At 44.2% G+C, this 12,277-nt stretch overlaps 2 protein-coding genes across 3 annotated transcripts; both read right to left on the bottom strand.

The window, feature by feature from the left end:
• Positions 1–4,644: 4,644 nt before the first annotated feature.
• BCIN_03g07050 (hypothetical protein) lies at positions 4,645–7,101 on the bottom strand. Its single transcript, XM_024692123.1, has 2 exons — positions 6,364–7,101; positions 4,645–6,154 (listed from the first exon to the last, which is right to left on the bottom strand). Exon 2 carries the CDS (start codon positions 6,015–6,017, stop codon positions 5,445–5,447), a length of 573 nt encoding a protein of 190 aa, XP_024547897.1. The 5' UTR covers positions 6,018–6,154; positions 6,364–7,101; the 3' UTR covers positions 4,645–5,444.
• A 3,154-nt stretch (positions 7,102–10,255) lies between these two features.
• On the bottom strand, positions 10,256–10,896 carry BCIN_03g07040 (hypothetical protein). Of its 2 annotated transcripts, none has more exons than XM_024692122.1 (3): positions 10,822–10,896; positions 10,572–10,769; positions 10,256–10,471 (listed from the first exon to the last, which is right to left on the bottom strand). In XM_024692122.1, exons 2-3 carry the CDS (start codon positions 10,727–10,729, stop codon positions 10,444–10,446), a joined length of 186 nt encoding a protein of 61 aa, XP_024547896.1. In that variant the 5' UTR covers positions 10,730–10,769; positions 10,822–10,896; the 3' UTR covers positions 10,256–10,443. The 2 variants fall into 2 exon arrangements, with proteins under 2 accessions (XP_024547896.1, XP_024547895.1); XM_024692121.1 differs by having other exon boundaries at positions 10,572–10,706; positions 10,827–10,896.
• Positions 10,897–12,277: the final 1,381 nt, after the last annotated feature.

Raw genomic sequence — 12,277 nt, 5'->3', positions numbered from 1 at the left:
TGAAGAGTGATGTTGGTGATCGTATCATGTCGGCAGCGAAATGGTTCCTGCGTTTCACAGCGGAACAATGTTTTAATGTGACATGTCAACTTCATGATGAACTCAATTTTCGGATGATCGATTGCCAAGCGTGGCTGTCAACGCAGCCGGGAATACTTTCATACCGTATCTGGCCAAGGTGGACACACGAAGTGATTCGGGCTTTCCCCTTGCCGGCATATTTGGCATTGGGGTTTGAAGAGCTAGCCTGAGCCACTCATGTTGAGTGACATTGGACCACATAGAAGCTTCAGATAGTGATACAGCAAGAGAATTGTAAACCGGCCCTCTGGTTGTCAAATGGGGTTGACCCGTCGACAAACATGCGGGGGAGGGGGCAGTGCAGTGCGGTTTAAGTAACCTTCACGACGATTGTGGTCACCGTAGTTTTTGCACACCACCAAAATAATGCGTACCGGTATTTTTGAATACTCAATTTCGGCCTGCCCATGCTAGCCATGCTACCTCGAGCCTACTTCCATGACTCTTCGGGACGTCGATGAAGTGCCCAACCACCCGATGGACATTTGATAGCAAGACTATCTTCAGATGTGATAAGTGATTGTGGCGTTTCCGGAAAGGAAAATTCCATAGGATTTCGGTGGCCATGGATGGAGGAAACCTATTGAAAAGAACGATAGGAAGAGATGGCTCAAACATGAGACGAGAGATCGAATATACCGAACAAGCTAGGTATTTCTGACTATTATTATGATGTCAATACTTCAGAATAGTATATTCGCTTTCTGATTGCCTTGTCTTACTCTGTTCAAGTGAACCTCTCGATTGAAACTTCTCTTATCTTTACCTTTTCCATTATTGGTGCAGGCCTTGACCATGACTGCACAGCCTTTCTTTTCCTCAACAATGCGTCGTGCCCCCCAAGCAGTGCTTTCCCGGCGAACTTTGATATTGCCTTGATTATCTCGCAATCTTCGTCACCATTATTCACATCGTGTTATGAACAAGTTCCTCTATTCAACCTCACCGCAGCTACTCCCGCAGAAGCCCACCACGCTCAACACAACCTATCCTATCTTCGAGCATGGTTTTAGTCCAAATCTAGAATATGATGGATACTAGGTAGAGCCGATCAAAGAAGTGGTTAGAGGACGACCACTCCATCATCTCCTATCCATTGCACTGGCTCAGTAGCCTACCGTACACGTTACAGTGCATGCAACTCTACTAGTTGGAATGTGTTTCGACAGGAATTCGATAGGGTGATTCTGAAGAACTAAGAGATACAAGCAAGACACGGTGTGGATCCAGATGGTGCTAGGTTCTTGCAGAAGTTGTGGTAGTTTGACGCGGATGGGAGTGCAGAAATAACCTCGTTAAACATGTATGTGCCTACCGTTTCGCCAGTCCAGATACGTTGGTACCCTATGATATAGATACTGACTACTATAAAGAAAATTTGCACCTTAAACTACGAACCCTCATTTGAATCCACCCCATACGTTTCTCCTTGTCAACGAAGAGGTCATTGCGTCTGTTCTGGATAGTCCAGTAAAAAGCATAATTACATTTTCTATGTTGTAGACACTCATTCCTGGCCCCATATGAACCTGATGAGGACGAATATTACAAGGGATATCTCAAAGTAGCCATGGAATTATATGGGGAGATTTGGTACTATGTATCCATGCATGGAGGAGCTGAGGCTTTCAGATGAAGTAAGCAAGGAAATGTTTAGCGAAGGAATTACATGAAGCATTCACAAGGCAGAAGTTGGCTTTCAGAGGCGCAAATGACAATATCTGTAGGTAGCCTAAGATATTGGGAAGGAGTTTGAAGCCCCTATATTCTAATCCCGCTTCATGCGTCCGCCTGTCAACAGGATTTACGTACACCCCCTTCTTTCAATATTGCACCCCGCCTTTCCAATCTTCCAACACAACATCCAATCCTCCACTCCAGCACACAACTTCCACTTCCACCAATTTATCCATATAACCTCATAGTACAAAGTCCGTCTTTTAGTTCCGAAACTTCAGGGCCTCCTATTCCACCCACCCAACACCACGATATAACCAACATAGATCTTTCTGATTCAAACTACGAAGTCTCACATCTATAATCTGGGATTCCCCCGAGATATAAAACTCCCTTTTCATATCTTCCCTCTATCTATCTATCGCGCCTCATCCAAACGGTCTATCCACGCGCTGCCAGACCAGATAGACACTAGTTTGCCGCACTAGTTATCAACTGCATTCTTGACATACCTGCCCCCAGACATACCTCTCTCTCCACACGCACCCTCCATCATCCCCCCTTCACTTCTCCACCCCTCTACAATCCAGCCTCCAACCAGTCCATAATCCAACAATCCAAAAACCAACCAACTCAAGATCCCCCACCCAAAACCAAACCACAAGCGTGAAAGCAGAAAGGACAAACCCCACAAAGTAACTGACAAAAAAAAAAAAACAAACACAAAATTCGGATACCGCTAGAAGGAAGAGAAGAATGAAAAGGGATAGAAAAGAATAAAAGCTCAGAAGAAAGAAAGGAGAGGAGTATATCCTAACATATTATGAAACTCATTTCTTCTCTACATCTGCTTCTATACCTACACCTACACCTACCTACATGAATACCCTATCCCATCCCATCCCATCCCCCAAACTCGCATAAGAACACAAAAATCCCGCAGAAAATCTCGATATCGATATCGATACTTGTAATTAACATCTAGAGATAATACAATTCTCCTTCCTCCCACCTGCTAAACAATCTACACACCTACCTACAAATCCACCTCCCACACCACTCTCGCCTCCTATCCACTCCCCTCTTCAGCTCACCTCTTCTCAGAGACACAGATTTCAAGAAAATATCCACACGCATGACGTTTACCAATAACAACATTAACAAGATAACCACTCATTAAGCTGACTATTACCATGAAATCATAGAGGATTTCTATTAAATCACAGGTGTCCCAGAAGTGTCTAATGTAGTATTATTGAAGTCTCTCTCTCTCTCTCTCTCTCTCTCTAAATATAAACACATTCCATGAATTCTTCACTGTATAATCTACACATCGATGATCACCTCAGAGATTTCCCTCATACATTACATTACATTCATTCCAAATACCCATTTGACAATTTGAACTGATGATTGATAATTGATGATCGATTATCGATACCGAAAGATCGGATTGATGGATATGACTTGATTTGATTGTAAGAGTACATCTTGAATCGATGGTTAATTCGCAACCCTACCGCTTCTACTCACGTCTTTTGCTCGTCTCATCTCTCCTTACTCTTTCTTATCTTAGCACTCGCTCGTCATTCTATACTTCATCTTCTGTGTCTGACTCAAGTATACCTCGAATATACCATGTGTTGTCTCTTCCCCCCGCTCTCCCTTCAATACTTACTCAGCTTCATTCATCTCCTCCTCTCCCTTCCTCTCCCCCTCTATTCTTCCCCCCCCCCCCTTCCTCCCCCTCCGCCTCCAGAAAATACTCGAACAATCCCAACCCATTCCACCCCCCAAGAACACCGCTCAAAATCTCAACCAATCAGTCCCTACCCCATCCCCTCCTATCCCTCCCAATCTTCCCAACCCTCCAGATCCCCCAAAGCCATCCATCCGCCCCCCAAAACACAACCCCCCCTCCCCCTACTCAACCCTCCAACTCCTTTCAACCCTCCAACTCCTTTCAACCCCTCCCCCCTCTCTACCCATCCGCCTAGAATCCACCTTCCATCCACCCACCCATCCAAGCAAGACATTCCCAAACTCTCATCTCATCCCATCTCTAATCCCATCCCTAATCCCATCTCATCTCATCTATCTCGTACCAAACAACCAAACAAACAAACAAACAGCGATACCAAAGAACCCCACAATTGCAAGCAAATCCCACAAACCCACACCCATTCACCAAATCCAGAATCCAGAATCCAAAATCCAAAATCTAAAATCTAGATATGCAATCTATTCATAGCATCAAATCAAACCAAACACTCCACCCACCCATCCATCCATCCATCCATCCACCCATCCATCTATATGAACCCCTCCCCTCCCCTTCCCTTTCCCCCCTTTCCCCCCCATACCATACCATACAAAAACCCCGAAACCTAAAAAAAAAAAAAAACATCCACCCCATCCCAAACATCCACTCAAAACATCCCATCTCATCCCATCTCAAACACTCAAACTCAAAACATCAGACGAACCATCCAAATCCAAATCCAAATCCAAATCACCACCCCCCCCCCCCCCCCTTCCCCACTTCACCTCGTGTCGTCTCGTGTCGTGTCGTTTGATCTACCCGTTTTAATTTAATTTTTACGAACCTGCATCATCTATCTGATTCATCGTCCATCGGATTGACTGTCTGACATCTGTCAAATGCACATACATAAATAATACACATACATCTAGACTCACAATCAGGTTCTCGAATTCATATCCTGATATCCAACTTCACATTTCCTTCCGCATTCACATCCTAATATCCAAATTTCACATCCAAAACACCAAAAACACAACACCAAAAACACAACACCAAAAACACAACACCATCTCAAAATCTCAAAATTCACCAAAAAAAGTCATCAATTTTTTTTTCATCAATAAAAACATTAAGATCATTCATTAATCTCATCATAAACTGTAAAAAGGTAAGTCCTTTAGTAGGTAATTTCTCTCTCTCTCTGTGTGTGTGTGTGGTCTTATTTCCACATATATCCGTAAGTTTGTAAACCTGCCTTCTCTTCACTCCCAAGAAGTAAGTAGGCAGACAAAATGAAAAAAGAAAAGTGTGAAAAGGAAAAAAGAAGTAAAGGAAAATCGAAAGGAAAAATAAAGAACAAAAGCCATTTGAATGAACAGGTGCTCTCATAATTTGAAGAAAATTACGTAGAATACATTAAGTACAATTATCTTGATCTTGATCTTTTTAGTTTGTTCGAGAAAGAGGTTTCTTTATGCTCCACTCCCTTACCTCGAAAAGTAGGCAGGGGAGGTAGGTGGTGTGAATCTTTCCTTTTTTTCTTTCCTGTTCCAACCTACAAAAAGAAATTGATCCACCACGAATTCTAACGAGAAGGGTATCGAGGTACATGTACGAACGACGCCAGTTGCCCTAAACCCTGCCTTGATAACACCTTGCTTCGCCGTTCATAAAGTTGATTGCGGTAATGGGGAAAACAATGGTCGATGAGCCGGTTCGAGAGACAAAAGTTTGGTGTTGTTATGTAACTGAATAGAGTTCGAGGAGACGACATCATTTACAACATTGCGTGATGATGAGACGCTGAAGGGGGAAAGGAATTTTATATGCAAGATGAATGTATGAGGATCCTCCGTATGTTCATGTGATTTTGGGAGAGGTAGGTCCAGACAGAAAGAAAAAGGAAGCAAAGTCATGTAATTTATGACCAGCTCTCCTTCTCCTTCAAGCCACCGATGCGATCCATATCGATGGATTGAAATCTAGTTCCTCCGGTTTCCTTTTCGTAAGCAGGCAGTTGATCCTGTTCCTTCAAAGGCTCAAGACCAACGCCAGTTTCTCCGACACGAACAACAACCACACGACCGCTTTTCTTGTGTCCTGTAGATTCATCATGCTCATCGGGGAAGGTGATGCGAATTTCAGGAACGTCTTCGGGCGAGAGTGGTGCACGGTCGGAGTCCATCATGGACGATTTTTCGTCATAGACATGAATGGTGGAGCCGCGGCCACCATAGGGAGTAGCCGTAATAGTCAATCGGCGGTGGTGTGATCTTGGGGCCTCGTTATGTAAAGGCAATTGCTGACGAGCAACGGCTCTGTTACGTCGCAGCTTGCGCACAACGTATAAAGCGCCGGTTAAACAAAGTCCAATGAATACCAAGATCATCAAGGCAATCAGAAGATCAACCATTGAGTTTGACATGGTGGTAGTTGAAGAGTCGTCACGGACGTGGAGAATAGATCTAGTTTTGAGCATTGATATCGAATCCATGATTATGTAAATGAATGACTGGTATGGTAAATATTATTGCGTCGAGTTGTCGTTTAATGGGTCGTAATCGGGTATCGATGTCATGCACACAATAGCAAAAATCGAAGAAGGTATTGACGTTGGTTACGGCTGTGGCTCTGTCGCATGATGATGTTAGTCCTTGCTATTAGATTGAATGGGCCAAGACAGATCGAAGCTATTCATCTCCATTGCATCTTCCAAGCCGAATCCTCGTGTGTGTAGATAATCGAATTGCGACAGGATCGTATGTAGAACCCCCCATCCACCACCTCACAACAACAACAACAATTCTAACCACCACCAGAGAAGAAGACGGGCAACTTACACAAAGAGTAAGAAGTTCCAAACAAGACAAGAGCAACAATCGACGGCTACCAAGGTAATGAATGATTGGAGTAATATTCGCTGAATCTCCTAAGATTTGGGATTTATTTGAGATCTCTTCCAGAACTGAATTTGGGCTGGGCCTTTCGAAAGAATGGACGGTTAAAATCAACTAAAAAGAGTGAAGCTGATTAAAACCTGTGGAGGAGTGAGTGTATGGAGGGAGCTGCTGTTAAAAAGAATGTGGATATCCCGAAGGAAGGAGCGTTTGTTTGTTGTTGTCTTGTCTCTGGTTATTAAAGCCTTTGGGAAGAGTTGTCGATACTTTCTTCACGTTGTATTGTGAAGAGAGATGGAAGGAAGGTTGAGGGGAAGTGAAGGAATTAAAAAAGAAGAGGAAAGGAGGAAGGGGAAAGATGAAAAAGAGAAATTGTGCAAGCGTAAATGTAATCAGTGCAATAGTGAATAATAATAATAAGTGTGTAAATGTAAAGTGTGCACGCCTCGTTTTTCCCTTCCTTAGTAACTATCTATGATCTATGATCTATGATCTATGCTCTCTCTACCCAGGAACAGCCAAACCCCCGACATGGACGTGAACATGATGGCACGCTCAGGACCAATCATTGCCAACACTACGGAGCATTTCACTCTTTGGAACCTTCTTTTCTTAGCAACACAACGTCAGTTCAAGTCAAGTCGAGTCGATTCCACCCGATCCCGTTCATAAAAAATCACCACGAGCCGGCTAGGGAGCTGGACCTTATACTGCGTGCGTGCTTGCCTTCGTGCTTGCCTTCATGCCTGCTGGCGTGCGTAGAGGTACTCTGGATAAAAACGGGCGTATCGAAGCGTGCAATAATGCCAATCTGCACGGAGGAGGCTTTTACTCGACTTGACTTGACTTGACCTGGGCGAGAGACTTGCAGACAGACTGCAGTTCGTACCTGCTTTGAAGCGATCCACACCCATCCACCCATCCACCCATCCGCCCATAAAGGCGGACCCACATGTTCCTAGTCTAGAACGCATTTGAACAATTCATTTAAACACAAACGGTCGTGACGCGCTGCTGATTGGCGCATGGAGCGCGGGTGGAGTCCTGAGCATCATCCAGGAAAAAGGGACGAGAAAGGGACGAAAGTAACATGGCTCCGGCAGCGGCCAATGAGATCCTCGCACCCTTCTCGTTAAGGTTGCATGTGTGCTTGCTCCAATTTACCATATCGTCCCTCCCCTGCCTCCCCAGCAGCAACTCCACCGAAACCGCATCCATCCACCCATCAACGTGCATGGGACCGGACAACAACAACCAATTTTAAAATGAGATGCTGCCCACTTTGTTCGGACCGGGGCATCTGGGAGATTTGAGGATTTCCTTTTTCACTGCCTTCTTCACTGCCTGCCTTCTTCATCCATCCAGTCATCTAATCATCTAATCTCGAGATCCCCAGGAAAGAACGAGAGAAGGCCAGCGAAGAAAACCCACAACCCACAACCCACAACCCAAAAAATCAAACTTCCGAAGTTTATGTCGGTTATGCCGGTGGAGAGGAAGGGCGTCGGTCGCAAATAGTAAAATCTAAAATCCCTAGTGATACGAAAAGTCTCGCGAGGAAATCTTGCCCATCGCAATAATGTTTCTATTCATAGACGCGACTAGTGAACACTATTTGCAATGCACAGAGTACAATTTGCAGGTCATCCCAAAACTTTCCTTCCCCGAAAGCGTACCCAGCGAGAAGATCGCAGAGACAAGATGCAGATGTTATTTTTTTTTATGCTCGTCGTGATATTTTTTATCCCACACCCACTTGAGCATCTCCGTCTTGCAATAATGCAAGCTCCCTTATGCATCTATCGAATCCCAATCCCAATCCCAATCCCAATCGCAATCTCGAACCGCCCAACGAAAGCAAGCAAGCATATCATATCACATCATATCATATCATATCATATCATCCCTATCCTATCTACGAGAGAACCCGCCCCTCCCCCTTCTTTCCATCCAAATCCGGCATGGCAGCGGCGTGAAGTATGAAGCGGTTATCGTTTACTCTTTCGGGAATTGTGTGATGTGTTGGAGATGAGTGATAGGAGAAGAGTGCATGTAGCGTTGGATAACTGTTATTATTCTTGCTGGTCTCCCTGTGTGTATGGTAGGTATGTGCATGCATGCATGCATGTATGTATGTGCATATATATGTGTGTTTGTCAAAGGTACAGAAAGCTACAGGCAATCATTACTAAATCGATGCGGGAAGACAATATGCATAAATCCAATCCCCGTCCGCAAGTGTACGGAGCAGAGGGAACAGCAGCATGTCAATGGCATCTAGATGGATGCAACTCCTCTGGTTTCCATGTTGTTTGTTTTGGTAGGACATGATACATAAGATACCGGCCGACCTACCCATCTCCCTTCGAATAAATCTCATCAAGTCACTCATCAGTCCCATCACTCACTTGCAGTACTCATTCGTCCAAGTCCGCATTTACTGTTACCAAACACATTGCCGTCATCGCGGGTTTGCTCTCTCATCGCATCAAGTAATAATATCATGGCCATTATGGCATAGGTACGTCAAGTTCAATCAAAGCATTCAAGGTTCCCGAGGCCAAGAGTGAATGAATGATGTTTTCCCGTTCCCATCAAAAAGTGGAGATGAAAAATTCATCTGTCGACTCTCCGAACTCTGGACCTTGGACTCTCAACTCTGGACTCTAGACGTGGAACTCTGGACTCGCCAAATGTGCATCCCGCACCCACTCGTCCATTCTGTTCGGACGAAATATGCTTAATAAAGTTCCAAGTTCTAAATTCTAAATTCTAAATTCTAAATCCTAAATTCTAAATTCTAACTTCTACGTGGTAAAAAGGGTAAAGAGGGTAGAAATCCCAAATCCCTACTCCTTCGACGAAAAAAACAACAACAATGCATGTTTCAAAGATGCGCAGATGAGGATCTTCATCGTCTTTAATTGGTAGCTTGGAACTTACAAATTGATTTCGGAATGAACTATAAGTAAGCTTCACTGACTTGCTGTAACCCCAAGGCGCCGCGCGACTTGACTTTTTCTTCCCCCTTCGTTTTCTGGGGTTTGTGCCGTATCAATCAGCCAATTACTGGGGAGGGCACGGATATTATCGTCGGAGTGCAGCAGTCATAGATCACATGAAATCCGTTCCTCGTTTCTCCATTGTAGCGGTCAGACTTCGAGGCTGAACGTATGGGGATGTCTGTTGGTCATTCATTGATCGTGCGTCGGTAGTTGATAAATATTTATTGAGTGAAAAAATTAAACCGTGAGGGAAACATTGGGGGGAAATTCAAAGCGGATACATGCATGCCCATTGAATACATACATTTGTATCTGTACTGATGATGCTGGAAGAGCAAAAATCAAAAACCTTCGATGGTTCAAGCTCTGCAAGATGTTCGACTTTCTAGTACTTATCACTCATCAACCACATCTGGTCATCCAACATAGTTGGGAAAAGTTTCCTTTTACCTTCCCGTTTTGATATTGAAAAGAAGTTCGAACGCTAAGGAGGGCTGAAGGGGACCGACCGAAGGTTGCATTAACATAGCATCGAGCCGCTTGGATGAAAGCATCTCTTTCGTTTCCGAATTCCGAGCCGCAAAAATCCTTCAACATCAAAACACAGGAGATCCCGTACGTTGGAGTCGAGACGTCGAAAACGGCAATGCCAAAAATATCCGGTTATGCTATGTATTATGCTTCCACTGACGCCAAACCTCCTGTAGGCTTAAAGGCTGTTCATCGCTTCAGTAGTCGTACCTGTGAAATCAGCAATCTAACGTTGTTGCTTTTGATAAGCCATCTCAAAGGGGCTCGAGATACTTCAGTCGGAGAGGGGGGCGAGGCGGTGAATGAGGAACAGATATCTTGGTGATTCCAAGTTCTATATTTCCTTATTGCTGTATCTAATCACATCCGTTCGATAAAACCCTTCAAGGGTGTCCTGCATCCTGCGCATTGATACACTCAGAAGTAGCTGCGCTGCTCGTCAAACGGGTTTGGACGTTGCCTGTTCTGTCTAGTCGATGTTGGCTGTTTAGTTAATATTGGATATCCGGATGATACTAGCTATCCCGTTAGTATTAACAGTCCATTTAATATTCGTGATAGCTGCAGAACTTCCAAGGTTCTAGTATATCAGGAAGTCTGGGGGTTTGTGCTGACCTGTGCTGCCACTCTGTATCTTTGCCTGCGCGATTTTGCCAGTTTTGGCCACTTATCAATTTATTTTCGTAGTGACCTTGTCGAAATTCAAACGCAATTACTCCATGCGCCTTTTCAGATATTTGCATCTTGAATCTGGAAGAATTCATTAGTTGCATCTACAAAGTTTGTATGCTTCTGTTCAACAAGCATCTTGCCCTTATAAGTTTATCAGCTTTCATAAACAACGAATCATAAAATCCACACTTACCTTACTTGAAAGATTGTGACACTAGATCCTTAGGCTTTATAGTTTGAAAAGCTTCTAGTGTTGTATTGCGTATTCATACAATCTGTGCATTTCTAATGTTATTGTCCGAACCTCGGACTTCATAAGGAGACGCCATTTGCAAAGCATAAGATATGTCTTTCAAAGCAGAAGACATTTCGTTTCCAGCTATCATTCAACCTTAAATCATCGTTTTCCCAAATCACTCTTTGCCGCGATCTTAAGAAAGGGGTGAAATCAAGATCCTTCGCAAATGATGCTTCTCGTTGAGGTGCTCCTTTGGGGATTTTCTTTCACATGCGCTTTCCGTTCAGGCAATATTTCCCATGAGCATGCTTCCTCTTGAGCTTTCTGGTTGTTATAAAGCGTCATGGTTATGAGTGAAGCGGCAAAATCGCATAGATACTATCAAGAGCCGGAGCCAATGGAAGGATACACGGCTATTTGAGTTGGTGCCGCCCAGAAGATTGCAGAGTTTCGCAAAGATGGCTGCATTCCTCATGTCTCATCAACACTTGGTGATTGAAGTGTGTTTTTCCTTTAGTGTGACTCAATATGCAACCATGCAAGTCACTGATGGATAACCTGGATATTACCACGTCACGTGTCCCCACGAGGCTCTCGATATCCCGACGTGCAAGTGGTGTAACTACACTAGACCTCCGCTCGTTGGATCGAAGGAAACGGAAACACCATGGGAACCCAATTCGTTGGCCTCACTTTTCAGTAAACAGCGGTGAGCAACAGGAAAGTAGGAAAACAGGAAAATTCGGGCCAAATTTTGTATTGTGCATGTCCTAAATGGCGCATACTTGTCACTTTTCAGATCCAAAGACTCTCCGGAGACCTTCTAGCGCGTGCTTATACATCCATACATGGTGTGATCACCAGTGTATCCATGTTACAAGGTTTCTTTCCTTGCTTGGTTTTCCTTACACAGACCAGACCCAAAGCCAGAAAACGGTGATGCAGATGAGATAGATCCGATCTCTTACGGCTTCGGTATCCATCGTAAAAAGATAGCGGGATGACCAGTCGAATGGAACAGATTTGTTGGATGGGGATACATAGATCTGCAGAGGTATGAGTGCGCCTATGCTGTTTCAACGTGGCTGATGATTTTCCTCAAGATGAAAGAAAAGGCTTTGAAATATGCAAGAAGGCGATCTACGCGCAGAAGGGTCTATGTAGTGATGAGAAGCTTATTCGTTGGTCGATGACCCCCATATGAGGAAACTTGCCCGACACAACGACATGAAAGGCTTCAAGCCTTGACAGATACTATTCTGGATTTTTACGTTGTCCATGAGCGCCACGAGCGAGTAGCTTCATCGTTGGCAATGATTGTCATGCGAAGGACTTAAGTGCCACGGTACATTTATCAATATACTGGTGTCTGTGCTATGTACTCATGCTACTTCCCGTTGATAGACCTCGA

This window comes from Botrytis cinerea, chromosome 3 (genome assembly GCF_000143535.2).
Source record: "Botrytis cinerea B05.10 chromosome 3, complete sequence".
NCBI classification, from domain to species: domain Eukaryota; kingdom Fungi; phylum Ascomycota; class Leotiomycetes; order Helotiales; family Sclerotiniaceae; genus Botrytis; species Botrytis cinerea.
This window is presented reverse-complemented; position numbering and strand designations above follow the sequence as displayed.

Coding starts and splice junctions, on each gene's coding strand:
- BCIN_03g07050 (XM_024692123.1), bottom strand. CDS start 6,017: ATGGATTCGATATCAATGCTCAAAACTAGATCTATTCTCCACGTCCGT.
- BCIN_03g07040 (XM_024692122.1), bottom strand. CDS start 10,729: ATGCAACTAATGAATTCTTCCAGATTCAAGATGCAAATATCTGAAAAG. Junction 10,472..10,571: donor GATACAGAGTGGCAGCACAG/GTCAGCACAAAC, acceptor CGGGATAGCTAG/TATCATCCGGATATCCAATA.